Source organism: Argopecten irradians, chromosome 4 (assembly GCF_041381155.1).
Source record: "Argopecten irradians isolate NY chromosome 4, Ai_NY, whole genome shotgun sequence".
Classification (NCBI taxonomy): domain Eukaryota; kingdom Metazoa; phylum Mollusca; class Bivalvia; order Pectinida; family Pectinidae; genus Argopecten; species Argopecten irradians.
In genome coordinates, this window is record NC_091137.1 from 1,213,286 (window position 1) to 1,235,980 (window position 22,695).

The 22,695-nt window shown below is 31.0% G+C and overlaps 1 protein-coding gene across 1 annotated transcript; it reads left to right on the forward strand.

Annotated features, from left to right (window-relative positions):
- The first annotated feature begins 445 nt into the window (after positions 1-445).
- On the forward strand, positions 446-12,156 carry LOC138322025 (cubilin-like). The gene is made up of 4 exons (XM_069266082.1): positions 446-552; positions 2,616-2,745; positions 11,625-11,675; positions 12,127-12,156. Exons 1-4 carry the CDS (start codon positions 446-448, stop codon positions 12,154-12,156), a joined length of 318 nt encoding a protein of 105 aa, XP_069122183.1.
- The last annotated feature ends 10,539 nt before the right edge of the window (positions 12,157-22,695 follow it).

Below are 22,695 nucleotides of genomic sequence, written 5' to 3' on the forward strand. Positions count from 1 at the left end.
GCTAGGAGTGAAATAGTTACGGAGTAGATCTATGAAATCTTTTTGCATCTTGTTATGTAGTTAAATATTTCACAATATTATCTGTCTATGATATTGTCCGGTATACCATGAAAGATTTGTATGTTCTGTTTTGTTAAGTTCTATGGCCCCTTTAAATAATTGCCAATTGCCAGTAAACACCCCGTCCATATTTTCCTTAGTTTAATCGAATTCGAATTTTAATTATATCATAAATGATGTTGTGGAGCGATCTAAAAGTGCAGATTTAATACAATAACGTTTTCATAAAAGACTGATTTGTTGGCGAAATTCTAATCTTAATGATAATATAATGCCATGAACAATAGAATTCCCACACATAGGGTCCTAACCTGTGCTTACGTAACAATACGATGTGGTATAAGAAGAGTGAGGAGGAACAAGTCGACACTAAGTAGATGTGAGGATGGCGGACCCGGCGATCCGGACCGTGTGGAAAGTTTTAATTGTGTTAATATGTGTGTGTAATACATTACAGAATACGAGACAAAAACGACAGATATCGCCTCAACAGTGAGTACAAAAGATAAATTCTGCTATTTCTACCAAAAGCAATATTTTCCCAAATTGAAATAAAAAACAGCGTTTCAATAATTGAAGCTCCTTATTTAAAAATATATTGTTTTTTATGAAGAAACATTTTGCCTCACAATGAATTCCGGGAATAAAACATAACTATGAAGTTACGAGTAATTGATATAATAAACAATGTAGCTAAATGACATCAACTATTAAAACAAGAACCCGTGTACAGTTGAAAGAAAAAAAATCGCATAGTAAGTTATTACAAATCGTTTATCGTGTTTAGGTATCTATTTATCATTTATGATTCCATGGTTTCGTATATAAAAAAAGTATTTTTATTAGAAATAATTTTGAGACAAGGGGGATACCATTGTAACTATTTTTCCGACTTTTCAAACATTTATATATATATATATACGTAGGAAGCCATTATTTTGTTCTAGACAAAAATGGGGGCGGTGACAGTGCTGCTCTGCGAGCGTGACGTCTCTGCCGAGGCTAACTTCTTGTAGTATAGAAGTCCAAGTTTCCTGTATTAATTATTTTTATCATATAAATGTTTGAAAATAGAAGTTCATACCATAAAGGAAAATGTAAAAAAAAAACATATGTCCGAATGCTCGTTGTTGAGCTATTGTCATGAGAGGTAACTATTTCACAAAATATTGTACTTTCGGGAGATACTGCATTTTAATCATATCCAAGATTTTAAGTCATATTTACCCCATGGGTTGTTTGATAAGTATGGATGTTTGAAGAATTTATAATACAATTGTCTTCTTTAAAAATATACCAGTTATGAAAATGGTACAGTATTTGCATTTCGATGGAAGTAAGGTAGTTTTATTCTGAATCAGGTTTACTTTTTAGCTCGCCTATTCGAAGAATAGGGGGAGCTAATGTTGTCACCCCCCGGCGTCGGCGTCAGCGTCAGCGTTGGAGTCCCATTTCACGTTAAAGTTTTTGAGCAAGTTTCTGTTTCGTCAAATGTTTAAGCTTAAGTCATCATAAATGTTTATGATTTTAGTTTATTCTGAATAGGCGAGCTTTGCTGTTCTCTAACAGTTCTTGTTTCTTCCATTGTTAATTTTTAATATTATGGGGTAAAATATGCTTAAATTTCCCTTTCATGTAAAATGTAAAGTTATATTTCAATTTCAATTAACCTAGTTAAAAATTACAACACATATTCATTCAATTCAAAGTGATTCTAAGTGATGATTTAGTAAAAGTAATTTAAATGAAATTTTGTTAACATTGACTCTAGTATTCAAAGCGACAAAGGAACATTTTCAAAATGACCGCCAACTTGATCATTTCTTAATATCCCTGTATAGAAAAATCCACAAACAATAGAAGTGCAAATGGCAACTTGTTACAGATATTGAAGAGTCTTATTTGAAAATATCAACACTTCAATGATATACGTCGAAACGAGTCTTCAACGAGGACTGAGGTGTGCATCCTCAAACAAAATCTTAACTGTGATAGCTTCTTCGACTGCATCATCACCGTCTATTAGCGTGTTAGCTTTTAAACGGTGAAAAGGCACATCATATTTGTCATTCCCACCACGCAGTTTTTGCTTCATTTTGAGTTAACATCTAAGATGGCCGCTAAAGCTCTACTAAATAGCAAAGCTTCCATGTTTCCTTGTATGAAGTACCCGTAATTCGTTCTATGAACTCACATGTATCCAGGTTTGAAATTTTAAATGTTCAGCATTTGTCTAATAAAATGATCAACCAATGTATTGCATGAACATTCGTCACATTACAATGGATATATCTAGGTGTCTGGGAGAGGATCATTTGCATCGCTATAACGTCAAACATCAAGAAGAACGCTCAACGGCTCTTCCTCAGCAACTTGTCGAAATAATATAGATACTAAATGTAGCGTATATCATGACAAATCAGCGAGTTTCTGAAAACAACTCTTGAATCTTTTATTTCCTCTAGGTCATCTGTTTGGTAGTACTCTTAGATCAAGCACAAAATGTTCACAGTAATGTAAGTATTGTTTTATGACAGTGGTTTTATTTATTTCAGACCAAAGATCATAACAACAGACGGCCATCTTGTATTCCAAACCGGAATCAACCATAACATCACGTTCAAGTCGACGGCGGGTGGCTACGTTAACGTCAACGGCGAGAATCTCGTCTCTATGGTACAATTGGTATGTGTCATGTGGTCACAGATGGCTATTTAGAATGGGTTGAAATAACATATCGTAGTCTTTTCTTAAAAATATACAACAGTCAAGTCATGGTAACCAATCAAGATTCATTTTAAATGGCACAGCTCTTCAATTATATGGTTGCACAAAAACACCAATAAAAAAATCCATGTCAATATCATATTCTTGTCGAGTACATATATATTATGTAAAGCAATGTAAAGACACATTGTATACACGTACAACGCAATAGGGAAGCCTAAATAACGGCATTCAGTATTGTTGGGTCGCGGAATTTAAAGAAATTCAACAATGTATATCATATAGAAAAAATTAAAACAACATATCCAATTGTTTTAATTCGTGTGTAATGTAATAATATTGTGATTGCATCTTTGCGAGATGGGGGATGTATGTGGAGCGTTTATGACTAGTTTGCAGCAACAATAAGTGTTGAAAATACAGGCAGGTGTTCCGCGAAGATGTTGGGTGTGTGTGCCTGGGGGAGCGGGTAGGGGGAATGCAGCACGCATTCAGATAAAAATCTAATGAATAAGTGACACATAGTAAATATCGTTTAATTAAACGTCTGCGTCCTAATCAATCGTGTCTTTAATTACAAAACTGTCTAATTACAAGGAATGTGCTCTTATCATTGGTGTAGGGTTACAAGTACTGATTTGTACTATACAGCATATCTGTTGTGATAAAACGTTCGCGGGTCGGACTGTCTCCGGTTCACGCGTACTCACGTTTGGACCAGTTTGTGTGTGATCAGACTACGATTGGTACCATCACCACCAGTTGTATAACTTTGCGGACCGGTACGACTCGGCGTTTACAATCCCTGATATAATTAGACATGATATTGACGGGTAAACATGCTATAAATAATGATTGGTACTTAAAGTCGAGTGTGATAACCTGGTTACTGACGGTTTAGTATTACCACCAATAACAGCTACCTCCAGCCTTGATAATTAAGTGTGATGACATTTTTTTCCATTTGCTCGATTTCTATGAAATATAATTTAAGCAACTACTTAACAGTTATAATACTTTTTTGTTTTCTGTTTTTTTATAAGTACCTTAAATTTGACTTTGTATATGGTTGACCATGCATTTTTTTTTTCAAATTAAACTAATGATTATGTACGTATATCTCCAGAAATAACCTATTATCCCTCACGGCACCTGTCAATGAGCTCGAGGTATATGCCACCTCACGGGCTCCGTCGGGAAATCTTGTTTTCAGCGGTAGATACAATTAAATGATCACTAAAAATAGAGTCAATGCATTGTTTGGTAGTTCTTGTCGTACGTCCCTTTAGCAGAAACGTATTTAACCGACTGATCCAGTTAAGAATATTGGTAAAAATGCACTTCCAGAAGTGAACTTGTCTATGCATGCAAAATATTAAAACATTTTATCGGAAGTTTTTGCAAATAAAAAACTGTAATGGAATGCTAATTTTGTTTAAATTTGTGCAACTATAGCGTGTGTCAATTAATAAGATGGTTTGACAGGACAAACATTGCCCACGATTAACCGGAGGACCCCTGCCGTCATCAAATACAATCTGTCTTACATCAGAGATTTAGAGTATACTATCTAATTATCTGCTTATGCATTATATGTCTCTGCCTATAGCCTCTATATTGAGATCTGAGTCAGTACAGCCGTTTTAAGAGGAGAAAAACGAAAAAACTAATACTTTGATATCCGAATAGTATGTTCGTGGTTTCATTTAGTTTATATTAGTGAGCATACTGTTATTTACGATACTCGCTTGATAAAAAAATGTAATTTAATCATTGGTATTATATATATATATTGTTATCTCATATAGAATATAGCTTTCTGCTCTACGGATGTACAACTTGTTTTGGCTACCCATGCAATACTTCCAAAGATTTAGATAGCTATTATTTATTTTAATTTCTGATGCAACCTTGTGACGTCACTGCATCAACAAACTTACTATTTTTTACGTTATATTTAAGCATTATTTTCAAACACAGGTAAAATATCATTTGTGTAAAATATCACGCAATTTTGCTACGGTGACAACGAATGGGTTAGGGTAAACAGAACTTTACCCTCAACAAGATATAATGATACTGCAGGTTATGTGTAAGTATCAAGGACTTCGTTGGCCGGTGATATGAGCAAAATAAACCGGCTCTTGGTTTTGAATTGTAGAGGAACTACCTTTAAGCTATGCCTCTGATTGTACTATATAGATTTTAATGTTATCAGCTAACTGTTGTTATAAAATGTAAAATTTATTCAGGTTATTCTTAATTCCTGGGATTTCTGCAGTAATAAATAAATCTCCGCCATATATTACTCATATCGTGTCGTACAACCTAGTGACGTGCTGCTTATCTTAAAACTAGTCTACTATGTTATGTCGGTATTTGAACGTTATTTTCAGAAACCAGGAAGGTTTTACTGTAAAGCAGTGGGATTTGCGCTAAAAAGTATTACAAGATTTTTAATTCATGGAGCCGATTCACGCAGTCCAGTATTACCGCATAGTATCCAAATTTATGGGACATCTCAATTGTAAAATCTTTTTCAATCAATAGCAGCTTGCACCCTAGAAATGTTTCTAAGATGATTCATTTACAGCAGTTATAGGTGAAATAATTAGATTGAACCGGACCTGTATTATAATTACTCATTATAAACCTTTAATGTGTTGAGGTCCATATAGTGGCAGTGTAAATGTATACAGAGATCGGTATTTTAGATCCTACGAGAAGCAACTCCTTAATTCATTCATGTGAAAAAATATCTCTTAGATTTATATTCATTACAAGAAGAACTACGGCCATAGTACGTCACCTTGAAGATCTTAACATTTTGACAATGAAGTCCACAAATAAGTCCAGAGGCTTAGCATAAAATCGTGCACTTTGTAATAAAGGTATGAATTGTGGTACACCATTATTGTGACATAATATAAGGTATTTGAGAACGGGGCCCTAAGCGGATCTTGCTGCAGGCGGTCATATGGTGGCCATCTATTTATTTAAAGTCTAATATCTTGAAATCTAAATGATGTGGAATCCTGATTTTTGTTCTCTACCTATATTTTCAGGGTTACTGATGCAAACATAAACATTAGTAATTGGTAAAAGCCGTCGGCCGTCTTGTTTTTCAAAATGGCCAGCATAAAGATGTTTATCTACAAAACTTTTCGATATAGAATTATAATTCTTGATCTTTACCTATATTTTCAGGGTTATTGAATAAAATTATGACCGTTAGCAATGGGTAAAACTGTTGTCGGCTATCTTTGATTTTAAAATGACCGAGATAGAAATGCTTACATTTTAATATTTGGATAACTAATTGATATATATGAATTATGGACCTTTGTTGAGGTCGATATGGTGTTATATTACCCGAGTAGAATAAATAATAATCATCATTTAAAATTATGAAAAGGTAATATAACACCATATGGACCGAAACAAATGTCTTAATTCCTTATATTAGGTTTAATAAGTATTTTAAGTGTTTGCTTAGTGCTAAGTAATATAGAAATGCATGGAGAGTGGCTTGACTACATCTTCCCGAAGATTTCGATGTCGGGGTGTTGTGACGTCATACATGTAATTGCAATATCTACTTTGGAGTGACGTCACAATAGCAATATCGACTCGGGTATGACATCATAATATGGAGCATATCAAAATAGAATCGTTGTTTTTCTTCTAAGCCTATATTTTCAATGGTTACTGAATGCACATATGAACATTAGGTATCGGTAAAAGTTGTTGTCAACCATATTGTTTTTCAAAATGGCCGCCGTAGATATACTGAAATTCTAATATCTTATAAGATAATTGAGGTAAAATCCTATGTTTTGCGTCTATACCTTTATTTCCAAAGTCACTGAATGTAAAGATGAATATTAATAATTCTTGATAAGTAGATATAAAACTATCAGCCATATTGTATTTTTTTCAAAATGGACAACATTTTATCAAATGGGTTGATAAATAAATATATTTTATCATCTTGAATAATTCATGAATATAAACTATTTACTAGTGTTATTTATATAGTCCTCAACCTCGTACAAGGGGCAAATGTATAGATAGATTTGTGTCGTGTTTTGGCCGTCAATCTGACCGTCCTCCTGTCAGTACCTTTGTCCATCCATCACCCCACCTTTCATTCTTGCGTACATGGTCTTGTCTTGACTTTATCCCCAATACTATAAAGCATTAGTACTTAAAATGTGATAGATGATTCCACCGTGGTAAGGTTATTTGTGGCGTGACAAAACCATATCACTATAATCTATTTTGACCTCACTTAAACAAAAAAGAATTGTTGGGCTATATTTCCTTTTTATAATGGCACTGGAATTTCATACGTGTGCATGGGTTCGAGGAGTCGGTGGACTGTGCCATACCAAAACAAAGAAACAGTGACATATATTTCATCCGTTGCCATCCATTAAAAAACTGTTCCAAAGATATCTTCTAGATCTTAATATAGATATGTTAGTATTATAACAGTTAATGTAATTGAAAAATGGGTACCTCTGTTTGCAATGTATGCAATATGTTGTCTATATGTATGTTTTGGGAGACTGAGATTTATCAGCATACAGCCAAAATACACAGAAAACATATCTAACCCGAAAGCATACTGACAAAAGCCAAGCCAGTCGTTTCGCTTCATTTATGCTAAGCGCTAAGCAAGAAGAGAGACGACCACCTTTACAGAAATTTGAAATTTCTGTACCAGACTAAATGTGTTATCAGTATACGCTTTAAAATTACTGTAAGTAGTTTTAATTTACACATATACAAGAACAACGCAATAAATGTACTGGTCCAATATATACTGTGTTTGTTCTCATGATCACGCGCACGGCACCGTCAGCAGTGACGTCACAAAACCTGACGCCAAAGATGACAGCATAGAATCGCGCGTATTTTTGATAGCATGGCATGTTGCCAAGTTTTCTCTGCATCTGATAAAACAAGGTTAAAGTATATTCATGGTATAGTTAGTATTGTTTTAGGAATCTTTAATTAGTATTTATTAAAATCTTCAAGACTTAATAATGTACGGTATTTGAGACATATACTCGTGTAAGGTATGTCAGCTTTATCTGGGAAACTTGAGAATTAATTACAAGTTTACCTTAAATTGTATGTCTTACTGTATGCTGACGATACTATATTACTTGCAGACTCTGCTGAAGATTTACAAAAGCAACTTAATGTATTTTATAATTATTCCAAGCTATGGCACCTTAAAGTTAACATCGATAAGACGAAAGTTTATGGTTTTTGGTAGAGGGAATCTATCTCGAGATATGAGGTTCACTTTTAATGGTAACAACGTGGAAATTGTGAAAAATTTCAAATATCTTGGTGTTTATTTCACCAAAAATGGCTTCACGCAGTTTAATGTTAAGAAATTATATGAAAAGGGTATAAAAGCGATGTATGGTGCCATTGCTAAATGTAGGAGTCATAATCTATCTATTGATTGTAATTTAGATATTTTTGATAAAGCTATAAAACCTGTTATATTATACGGTTGTGAGGTTTGGGGATTTTGTGATTATAAACTTTTAGAACGTCTCCACCTGAAATTTTGTAAACATATTCTTAAGTTGAAAACATCAACACCCAACTTCATGGTATACGGGGAACTTGGTAGATTCCCATTATCTATCAGTATTAAAGTTCGCATGATTGGCTATTGGGCAAGGATGATAGAATCATCACATATCAAGCTTAATTTTAAACTGTTCCAGATTACTAATAATTATAATACACAGTGGTTAAAATGTATTAAAAGTATTTTTGAAGAATGTAATCTTGTTAATGTTTTCGAGAGAAGGGAATTCACTAGTTCACATTGTTTGAAAAAAGTTATTTTCCATGCCCTCAAAAGTAATTTTATATATAGTTGGAAAAATGATGTTTTCAACTCTCCGAAAGGTACCAATTATAGAATTTATAAGCATGATCTGATTTTTGAAAACTACTTGATTGTTCTTCCTCCACGTCTGGCGAAGGCTTATTGTAAATTTAGAACATGTAATGTAAAACTAGCGGTTGAATGTGGCAGATGGATTAATATACCAAGACAACAACGATTGTGTAACATGTGTAACTTAAACGAAATTGGAGATGAGTTCCATTATTTATTTAACTGTACTGATGATCACTTAGTATCCAATAGAAAGAAATTTATGTCTAGATACTATTATGAAAGACCAAATACTTTTAAATTTGAAACTCTATTTAATTATGTAGTTAACAATGAACTTATTTCACTTACAAAATTTATAATTATTATACAAGACAGACTTAATTCAGTTCATTAATATAACCAGTATATTATATATGTATATTCTAGTATATGTGTAATATGTACTGCACTATTTCATTGTTAATGCTGTTTACATGTATATGTCCTGTTTATATATTCTCTACACTACTGTTTGTATGTTTACGAGAATAAAATCTTTGTCATTGTCATTGTCATTTGTGTCTCCAGGGCAAATGTCTACTTGTTAGCGACGTAACAGTCTGGTGCATAGATAGGTTCCTTGTTGTTATAGAATTTTATGTTGTACTAACATGAGTTTTCTGTCATTTGTATACGTATGCAATATCTAAGCATTATACATATCAGAGTAGAGGGACTGATAGCGGACACATCCTGTGTCTGGTCCCATTTTGGGGCCAACCACAGCATTACTCTGTAACCATGCTTTCACGTATATTGTAAGTTAAAATGTACCACACGAAATAAAACGTCGACACTACATCGGAGTCCTTCGTCTTCCATCAACACAGCAACTACGTGAACCTCACGGACGATGAACCAACAACCAACATCAAGTCATACGCCATCAAACATGAAAATATTATATATTGAACTATTCAATTTGGATTATTCTTAATTCTTTCTAACTATCGATAGTATGTGCATGTCAGTGAAATATTTTATTGTTAATCTCGTAGAAAAATATAGACAATATAAAGTTATGATGTTATAATCTTTTACATGTAGCTGCGCTCTTCTGAGGCTTTGCCTTAAATTCATATTATTATTACCCAAACACCAGCTTCCAAAGCCTTTATAGAGAGCGCAGCGAACTCTTGTGATAGAGGTGTCTCGGTAACGTTATTCAATGTAATTCATCCATATATGTAGAGTTGGAAAACTTTCTCGTAAACCGGAAACAGGAAATCAACACAAGATCCAGCATCGCGCAAGACAGTATCCAAAGTCACACTCTCGCGTGATTACAAAACCACACTCTTTCGTGATTGCAAACAAGTAACGCTTGGAAAAAATCAAAATGAAAACATTAGTGATAGAAAAAAATCAATTTTTTCTTACCTGAATCTAACAATTACATTTTGTCCTGAACCTTAACCTAACAGTCGTTTTACGTGAGCAGTTGCTTCGGAATTTTCAGCCTGGCAACGGAGAATTACGTTGAGATATAATTTGTAGCCACAGTCACGCACTTTTGCAGAAAGTGAAAGTAGAAATATTCTATGTTCAATATTGTTTTCCTGTTTTAAACTCAATGCCAGTAATTCGGCAAAGCTATGATTCTAATAATTAATAATTCTATAAGTGGTTTCTAGCAGTACAGTTATTAAGCGCACCCAAAAAGCTATAAAAACAAAACACATATCAATATCTATAAGACTGATGGGTCAGGGGAGATTACTCTTTCGCCGTTGGAAATCATTTCTTTACCTGGCATATTTCTATTTAGTTACAAATTAAAAAAAAAAAAAAAAAAAAAAAAAAAAAACGAAATAATGTATTAACCGCTGCGCTCTTAGATAGACTTTGCCTAAAATTATATTAGTATATGAGATAATGTTCAGACAAGACAAATGATAAAATGATAACATTGCGGACAAATGGACCAAATGAAGAACACGGCACAAACATTTTTCCGTCGGCAGTTCCGGGTTGACGACTAAGAGAATCTTGTCAACAAATATAATTTTAATCATAATTGGCCTTACATTGAAAATACCTCCAAAACTATTAAAAATTTTAAAAAAATATCAATTATTCACATTTACAGAATATAGGTGTAAACACAAATACAAGGACTCTTTATGAACTATCTTTCAGTGTAATAGATTTTAATTATATCTACGACAGCCATATTTATAAACAAGATGGCTGACAAGAATTTTTACCAATTAACAATGTTCATATTTGCATCCAGCAACATTGAAAATATAAGTACAGAACAAAAAAAAAGGTTCTATATCAATTAGTTTTCAATATATTATAATTTTAACATTTCTATGCCAACCAATTTGAAAAAAAACAAGATGGCCGACGGCTTTTACCAATCATCAATGTTTATATTTGCATCAATAACCCTGAAAATATAGGTATAAAACAAAAACAGGATTCTACTCATTAAGTTACAAGATATTAGACTTTAAATGATCTAAATGGCCGCCATGGCCTTCAACAGCCATATATCCGCTTGGGGTCCCGTTCTCAAATACCTCGTATTAGGTCATAGTAATGGTGTACCAAAATTAATACTTGTATCACAAAGTGCATGATTCGGCCAAACATGGGGCTTAAGCGTCTGGACTATGTGCAATATCCATCCAGTTGTAAGGTCAATAAAAAGTATTTTTAACGATGTGTTTCTAAAAATGGAACCAAATATTCAATAAAGTATATATTGGACCATACATGCTCATGTATTAGACATAGTGAAAATCAGAGCATATCTAATTAGTTAATTAATCTAGTTATATATACCAGCACGGAAAACATATGTTATATGTTTCTGATTTGACAAAGTAGAACTTCAGTTTTATTTCATTTTCAGGTGAAAACGAACAAACAAGCCATAGATGAACTCAGAGCATTTCCGACTGAAGTGAGTATATGCTCAAACACATGTGGTTTATGTTCATTTTGCATGGAATATATTTATTTGAAATGCATATATACGTATTAAGAAAATAACACTAACATATATACACGCATTGGTGCATCTGCCAATATGTGCATTCGCTATCAATTAGTCATTATTCAGTGTAATTTACATTATTCTTTATCCAGTGTAATTTACATTATTCATTATCCAGTGTAATTTACATTATTCATTATCCAGTGTAATTTACATTATTCATTATCCAGTGTAATTTACATTATTCCTTATCCAGTGTAACATGGTTATATATACATTATTCATTATCCAGTTTTATATACATGAAACTAACTTCTATACATTTTTTTCTACATAGATTTTTTTTTATTTTTTTTTTCCAAAAAAACGAAAAAAAATATTCAATAGACATATAAATAACATTATGTTCCTTTCACAGAAGGACTTGCACACAAATTTCCATATTTAAATAAATTATCCTAATCTTGAACACAAACTTTCACCGCTTTCACATTATTTACAGATATATTCATCATTTATTCATCATTACCTCTCAATCATTCATATCCATTCAAAATAAATTGATATTTGTAATTTCAAATAATTCATTTATATTGTGTATATATACAGGTAATTACTATTGCCATCAAATATGTTATATATGAAGAAACAACTTTAATATAAAAAAATAGGTAGAAGGAAGACTACTCCGTATCACCTATTCTGACATTCTATTACAAATTGATATAAATGTTTTCTTACTTTTAATAATTTCAGGTTTTATATACATTATTCATTATCCGGTGTTATATACATAAGTCATTATCCAGTTTTATATACATTATTCATTATCCAGTTTTATAAACATTATTCATTATCCATTTTTATATACATTATTCATTATCCAGTTTTATATTCATTATTTATTATCCAGTGTTATATACATTAGTCATTATATAGTTTTATAGACATAATTCATTATCCGGTCTTATATACATTATTCATTATCCAGTTTTATAAACATTATTCATTATCCATTTTTATATACATTATTCATTATCCAGTTTTATATTCATTATTTATTATCCAGTGTTATATGCATTAGTCATTATATAGTTTTATAGACATAATTCATTATCCGGTGTTATATACATTATTCATTATCCAGTGTTATATACATTATTCATTATCCAGTGTTATATACATTATTTCAGTTTTATATACATTATTCATTATCCAGTTTTATATACATTATTCATTATTCATTGTTATATACATTATTTCAGTTTAATATACATTATTCATTATCCAGTGTGATATACATAAGTCATTATCCAGTTTTATATACATGAGTCATTATCCAATTTTATATATATTAGTCATTAACCAGTGTTATATACATTACCCATTATCCAGTTTTACATACCTTTGTCATTATCCAGTTTTATATACATTATTCATTGGCCAGTTTTATATACATTATTCATTATCCAGTGTTATATACATTATTAAATATCCAGTTTTACATACATTATTCACTATCAAATTTTTATATATATTAGTCATTATCCAGTTTTATATACATGAGTCTTTATCCAATTTATATATATTAGTCATTAACCAGTGTTACCCATTATCCAGTTTTATATACCTTTGTCATTATCCAGTTTTATATACATTAGTCATTATCCAGTTTTATATACATTATTCTTATCCATTGTTATATACATTAGTCAATATCCAGTTTTATATACATTATTCATTATCCAGTGTTATATATATTAGTCATTATCCAGTTTTATATACATTATTCATTATCCAGTTTTATATACATTAGTCATTATCCAGTTTTATATACATTACTCATTATCCAGTTTTATATACCTTAGTCATTATCCAGTTTTATATTACATTATTCATTATCCAGTTTTATATACATTATCATTATCCAGTGTTTATACATTAGTCATTATCCAGTTTTATATACATTAGTCATTATCCAGTTTTATATATATTAGTCATTATCCAGTTTTTAATACATTATTCATTATCCAGTTTTATATACATTATTCATTATCCAGTGTTATATACATTATTAATTATCCAGTTTTATAAACATTATTCATTATCCAGTGTTATATATATTATTCATTATCCAGTTTTATATACATTATTCATTATCCAGTTTTATATACATTATTCATTATCCAGTTTTATATACATTAGTCATTATCCAGTTTTATATACATTATTCATTATCCAGTTTTATATACATTATTCATTATCCAGTGTTATATACATTAGTCATTATCCAGTTTTATATACATTATTCATTATCCAGTTTTATATACATTATTCATTATCCAGTGTTATATACATTAATCATTATCCAGTTTTATATACATTGTCATTATCCAGTTTTATATACATATATTCATTATCCAGTGTTATATATTTAGTCATTATCCAGTTTTATATACATTATTCATTATCCAGTTTTATATATATTAGTCATTATCCAGTTTTATATACATTATTCATTATCCAGTGTTATATATATTAGTCATTATCCAGTTTTTATATACATTATTCATTATCCAGTGTTATATATTAGTCATTATCCAGTTTTTATATACATTATTCATTATCCAGTGTATATATATTTAGTCATTATCCAGTTTTATCCATAGTTTATATACATTAGTCATTATCCAGTTTTATACATTATCATTATCCAGTTTATATACATCATTCATTATCCAGTTTTATATACATTAGTCATTATCCAGTTTTATATACATTATTCATTATCCAGTTTTATATACATTATTCATTATCCAGTGTTATATACATTATTCATTATCCAGTTTTATATACATTATTCATTATCCAGTGTTATATACATTAGTCATTATCCAGTTTTATATACATTACTCATTATCCAGTTTTATATACATTATTCATTATCCAGTTTTATATACATTATTCATTATCCAGTGTTATATACATTAGTCATTATCCAGTTTTATATACATTATTCATTATCCAGTTTTATATATATTATTCATTATCCAGTGTTATATACATTAGTCATTATCCAGTGTTATATACATTATTCATTATCAGTTTTATATACATTATTCATTATCCAGTTTTATATACATTATTCATTATCCAGTTTTATATACATTATTCATTATCCAGTGTTATATACATTATTCATTATCCAGTTTTATATACATTATTCATTATCCAGTTTTATATACATTAGTCATTATCCAGTTTTATATACATTATTCATTATCCAGTTTTATATACATTATTCATTATCCAGTGTTATATACATTATTCATTATCCAGTTTTTAATATACATTATTCATTATCCAGTTTTATATATATTAGTCATTATCCAGTTTTATATACATTATTCATTATCCAGTTTTTATACATTATTCATTATCCAGTGTTATAAATATTATTCATTATCCAGTTTTATATACATTATTCATTATCCAGTGTTATATACATTATTCATTATCCAGTGTTATATACACATTAGTCATTATCCAGTGTTATATACATTATTCATTATCCAGTGTTTATATACATTAGTCATTATCCAGTTTTATATACATTATTCATTATCCAGTTTTATATACATTATTCATTATCCAGTGTTATATACATTATTCATTATCCAGTTATATATACATTATTCATTATCCAGTTTTTATATATACATTTTCATTATCCAGTTTTATATACATTAGTCATTATCCAGTTTTATATACATTATTCATCGTTTTTTATCCAGTGTTTATATCATTAATTCATTATCCAGTCATTATCCAGTTTTATTTACATTATTATAACCATTATCCGTTTTTATACATTATTCAACCGTGTTATTTTCATCCGTCATTATCATTTTATATACATTATTCATAATAGATAATGAGAAATGCATATAAAAACTGGAACATTATCAGTTTTATATACATTATTCATTACCCAGTTTTACATACATTATTCATTATCCAGTGTTATATACATTAGTCATTATCCAGTGTTATATACATTAGATATACATTAGTCATAGGGGCCGCGGTGGCCGAGTGGTTAAGATGTCCCGACATATTAGCACAAGCCCTCCACCTCTGGGATGCGGGTTCGAATCCCATGTGAGGCAGTTGCCAGTACTGACCGCTGGCCGGTGGTTTTTTCCGGGTACTCCGGCTTTCCTCCACCTGGCACGTCCTTACATGACCCGGCTGTTAATAGGACGTAAAACTAAACCAAAAAAAATTAGTCATTATCCAGTTTTATATACATTATTCAATATATCCAGTGTTATATATATTATTCATTATCCAGTGTTATATACATTAGTCATTATCCAGTTTTATATATTATACATTACATTATTCATTATACAGTTTATATACATTATTCATTATCGAGTGTTATATACAAAAGTCATTATCCAGTTTTATATACATTATTCATTGTCCAGTGTTATATACATTATTCATTATCCAGTGTTATATACATTAGTCATTATCCAGTTTTATATACATTATTCATTATCCAGTGTTATATACATAAGTCATTATCCAGTTTTATATACATTAGTCATTATCCAGTTTTATATACATTATTCATTATCCAGTGTTATATAATATTAGTCATTATCCAGTTTTATATACTTTGTCATTATCCAGTTTTATATACATTATTATTCATTATCCATTATTCAGTTTTATATACATTATTCATTATCCGAGTGTTATATACATTATTCATATCCAGTGTTATATACATTATTCATTATCCAGTTTTATATACATTATTCATTATCCAGTTTTATATACATTATTCATTATCCAGTTTTATATACATTATTCATTATCCAGTTTTATATACATTATTCATTATCCAGTTTTATATACATTATTCATTATCCAGTTTTATATACATTATTCATTATCCAGTTTATATACATTATTCATTATCCAGTTTTTATATACATTATTCATTATCCAGTTTTATATACCTTTATTCATTATCCAGTTTTATTATACATTATTCATTATCCAGTGTTTATATACATTATTCATTATCCAGTGTTATTTATTATCATTATCCATTTTTATATACATTATTCATTATCCAGTGTTTATATACTTTATTCATTATCCAGTTTTATATACATTATTCATTATCCAGTTTTATATACATTATTCATTATCCAGTTTTATATACATTATTCATTATCCAGTGTTATATACATTATTCATTATCCAGTTTTATATACATTACTCATTATCCAGTTTTATATACATTAATCATTATCCAGTTTTTATATTACATTATTCATTATCCAGTTTTATATACATTATTCATTATCCAGTGTTATATTACATTAGTCATTATCCAGTTTTTATATACATTATCATTATCCAGTGTTATATACATTAGTCATTATCCAGTGTTTAATATACATTATTCATTATCCAGTTTTATTATACATTAGTCATTATCCAGTTTTATATACATTATTCATTATCCAGTTTTATATACATTATTCATTATCCAGTGTTATATATATTATTCATTATCCAGTTTTTATACATACATTATTCATTATCCAGTGTTAATATATATTAGTCATTATCCAGTTTTTATATACATTAGTCATTATCCAGTTTTATATATACATTAGTCATTATCCAGTTTATATACATTATTCTTGATCCATTGTTATAATACATTATTCATTATATCCAGTGTTATATATACATTATTCATTATCCAGTTTTATATACATTATTCATTATCCAGTGTTATATACATTATTAATTATCCAGTTTATATACATTAGTCATTATCCAGTGTTATATATATTAGTCATTATCCAGTTTTATATACATTAGTCATTATCCAGTTTTATATACATTATTCATTATCCAGTTTTATATACATTATTCATATCCATTATATACATTATTCATTCTCCAGTGTTATATACATTATTCATTATCCAGTTTTATATATATTATTCATTATCCAGTTTTATATTCACATTAGTCATTATCCAGTTTTATATATACATTATTCATTATCCAGTGTTTTATTTACATTAGTCATTATCCAGTTTGTTATATACATTATTCATTATCCAGTTTTATATATTATACCAGTTTTATCATCATTATCCATTATTGAGTTTTATATTACATTATTCATTATCCAGTTTTATATACATTATTCATTATCCAGTGTATATAATATTAGTCATTATCCAGTTTTTTATACATTATTCATTATCCATATTTTAGTCATTATCTATGGTGTATATGGCATTATTCAGTAATTGATAATGTTTTAAATGCATATAAAACTTTCATTATCCAGTTTTATATACATTTATTCATTATCCAGTTTTTACATACATTATTCATTCAGTGTTATATACATTATTCATTATCCAGTTTATATATACATTAGTCATTATCCAGTTTTATGACATATTACATTAGTCATTATCCAGTGTTATGCAGTTGCATACATTACTATCCATCTTTTACCTGCATACATTATTCATTAACCATCAGGAGTTTTACACATAAATTATTCCTTAGTATATGGTACAACTGTAGGAATGACTTCCTTATATAGGAGTTTGGTTCACACTGTAGGGATGACTTCCTTATATAGGAGTTTGGTCCATACTTTACAGGAGAATGACTTGCTTATATAGCTCTTTGGTTTGGTACACAATTTAGGAATGGACTACCTAATACAGGAGTTTGGTACACACTGTCGGAAAGAACTTCCCCTTATATAGGAGTATGGTACACATTGTAGGTATGACTTCCTTATATAGGAGTTTGGTTTGGTACACACTGTAGGGATGACTTCCTTATATAGGAGTTGGTTTGGTACACACTGTAGGGATGACTTCCTTATATAGGGGTTTGGTACAACACTGTATGAATAACTACCTAATACAGGAGTTTGGTACACACTGTAGGGATGACTTCCTATATAGGAGTTTGGTTTATTACACACTGTAGTTATGACTTCTTTTTATAGCACTTTGGTTTGGTACACATGTAGGGATGACTTCCTGATATAGGAGTTTGGTTTGGTTCACACTGTAGGGATGACTTCTTTATATAGGAGTTTGGTTTGGTACACACTGTAAGAATCTGACTTCCTTATATAGGAGTTTGGTAATGTGTACACACAATATGAATGACATTCCTTATATAGGAGTTTGGTATGGTAAACACTGTAGGGATGACTTCCTTATATAGGAGTTTGGTACACACTGTAGTGATGACTTCCCTTATATAGGAGTTTTGTACACACTGTAGGGATGACTTCCTTATACAGGTGTTTGGTACATACTGTAGGAATGACTTCCTTATTTATGAGTTATGTCCACACTGTAGGGATGACTGCCTTATATAGCACTTTGGTTTGGTACACACTGTAGGGATGCCTTCCTTATAACAGGTGTTTGGTACACACTGTAGGAATGACTTCTTATATAGGGGTTTGGTTTGGCACACACTGTAGATGACTTCCTTATTTATGAGTTATGTCCACACGGTAGGGATGACTTCCTTATACAGGTGTTTGGTACACACTGTAGGAGATGACTTCTTATATAGGGGTTTTGGTTTGGTACACACTGTAGGAATGATTCCTTATATAGGGGTTTGGTTTGGTACATACTGTAGGAATGACTTCCTTATTTATGAGTTATGTCCACACTGTAGGGATGACTGCCTTATATAGCACTTTGGTTTGTACACACTGTAGGGATGCCTTCCTTATAAAGGAGTTTGGTTTGGTAGACACTGTAGGAATGCCTTCCTTATATAGGAGTTTGTTTTGGTAGACACTGTAGGAATGCCTTCCTTATATAGGAGTTTGGTTTGGTATCATACTGTAGGAATGACTTCCTTATTTAGGAGTTTGGTACATACGTTAGGGATGACTTCCTTATATGGGAATTTGGTTCGGTACACACTGTAGGGAATATTTCCTTATATAGGAGTTTGGTTTGGTACATATTGTAGGAAAGACTTCCTTATTTAGGAGTTTGGTACACACTGTAGTGATGACTTCCTTATATAGGAGTTTGGTAGACACTGTAGGGATGACTTCCTGATATAGGAGTTTGGTCCACACTGTAGGAATTACTTCCTTATATAGGAGTTTGGTTTGGTACGCACTGTAAGGATGACTTCCTTATATTGGAGTTTGGTAAACACTGTAGGAAAGACTTCCTTATATAGGAGTTTGGTACACACTATATGAATGACTTCCTTATATAGGAGTTTGGTTTGATACACACTATATGAATGACTTCCTTATATAGGAGTTTGGTTTGATACACACTGTAGGATGACTTCCTTATATAGGTGTTTGGTACACAATTTAGGAATGACTTCCTTATATAGGAGTTTGGTACACACTATATGAATGACTTCCTTATATAGGAGTTTGGTTTGATACACACTGTATGAATGACTTCCTTATATAGGAGTTTGGTTTGATACACACTGTAGGAATGACTTCCTTATATAGGTGTTTGGTACACACTGTAGGAATGACTTCCTATATTAGGAGTTTGGTACACACCTTATATAGGTTTGTACACACTTGATGACTTCCTTATATAGGAGTTTGGTTTGATACACACTGTATGAATGACTTCCTTATATAGGAGTTTGGTTTGGATACACACTGTAGGAATGACTTCCTTATATAGGTGGTTTGGTACACACTGTAGGATGACTTCCTTATATAGGAGTTTGGTACACACTATATAATGACTTCCTTATATAGGAGTTTGGTTTGGTACACACTGTAGGAATGACTTCCTTATATAGGGTTTGGTTTGGTACACACTGTAGGAATGACTTCCTTATATAGGAGTTTGGTTTGGTACACACTGTAGGAATGACTTCCTTATATAGGAGTTTGGTTTGGTACACACTGTAGGAATGACTTCCTTATATAGGAGTTTGGTACACACTGTAGGGAATGACTTCCTTATATGGAGTTTGGTACACACTGTAGGGAATGACTTCCTTATATAGGAGTTTGGTTTGGTACACACTGTAGGAATGACTTCCTTATATAGGAGTTTTGGTACACACTGTAGTGAATGACTTCCTTATATAGGAGTTTGGTACACACTGTAGGAATGACTTCCTTATATAGGAGTTTGGTACACACTGTAGGAATGACTTCCTTATACTCTATATAGGAGTTTGGTACACACTATATGATGACTTCCTTATATAGGAGTTTGTTGTACACACTATATGAATGACTTCCTTATATAGGAGTTTGGTTTGGTACACACTGTAGAGGATGACTTCCTTATATAGGTGTTTGGTACACACTGTATGAATGACTTCCTTATATAGGTGTTTGGTTTGGTACACACTGTATGAATGACTTCCTTATATAGGAGTTTGAGTTTGGTACACACTGTATGAATGACTTCCTTATATAGGAGTTTGGTTTGGTACACACTGTATGAATGGGACTTTTCCTTTGGTTTGGTTTGGTACACACTGTATGAATGACTTCCTTATATAGGAGTTTGGTACACACTGTAGGAATGACTTCCTTATATAGGAGTTTGGTACACACTATATCAATGACTTCCTTATATAGGTGTTTGGTTTGGTACACCTGTATGAATGACTTCCTTATATAGGAGTTTGGTACACACTTATATAGGAGTTGGTACACACTGTAGGAATGACTTCCTTATATAGGAGGTGTTTGGTTTGGTACACACTGTATGAATGACTTCCTTATATAGGTGTTTGGTACACACTGTAGGAATGACTTCCTTATATAGGGTTTGGTTTGGTACACACTGTATGAATGACTTCCTTATATAGGAGTTTGGTACACACTGTAGGGATGACTTCCTTATATAGGAGTTTGGTACACACTGTAGGAATGACTTCCTTATATAGGAGTTTGGTTTGGTACACACTGTATGAATGACTTCCTTATATAGGAGTTTGGTACACACTGTAGGAATGACTTCCTTATATAGGTGTTTGGTTTGGTACACACTGTATGAATGACTTCCTTATATAGGAGTTTGGTACACACTGTAGGAATGACGTTCTGATATAGAAGTTTTGTTTTTACAGAATCTTGTTACTCGTCTGGCTACCTTAGAACAACAGATGACGGCACTTCAAAATATACCATCTTCAGTAACAACACTTACTTCTCAATTGTCCTTGCTACAGCGTACTGTAAGTACACACCCATTGATGATTTTCCGACATCTTCATGTTAAAGTCCCATTATGTTTTCATATGACCAATCACTGATAATGACTCAAATATAAAAACAATGGCATTGTATTAGTGTCGTCTGTCAATATATATCAGCTGACTAACATAACTTGAATCAAAGTTGATACAAAGCGGTTCTCATATGGGATGTTTACCTACATGTGGACTTTGGCACCAACAGAGCGTAACAACGGAATCTCCTGGTATTCCCCCATCATTACTACAATCCTGATTAATTAAGATATTTTTTAATTTAGAAATCTCGCCATAAGGGTATCAACTCTATCATTTTACTAAATTTGCTGTTTTTTACGATTAAATAAATTACGAAAACATAATGGGACTTCAATGGTTTATCACACGTTTTACCCGGTAATTGATTAGAATGCTAACGCTAATAAAGGAAACTACTGGTGGTATTTATTTGAAATAACAGTAAATAATTATGCTAGATAGAGGAAAGTGTAAGAATACAAGAAGGAAAAACAAATAATATTCATAATATAATTTGTATTTGGTGACATTGATATGTGCATGATGATGAATTTTGCATGCATTCAACAGCATGCTTTTGATGTATATTCACTATTTATTATCTGATTGCTTCACTGAAATGTATAATCTGTGTCTCTATTGCCTGTTTTGCACCAATTTATTTTAT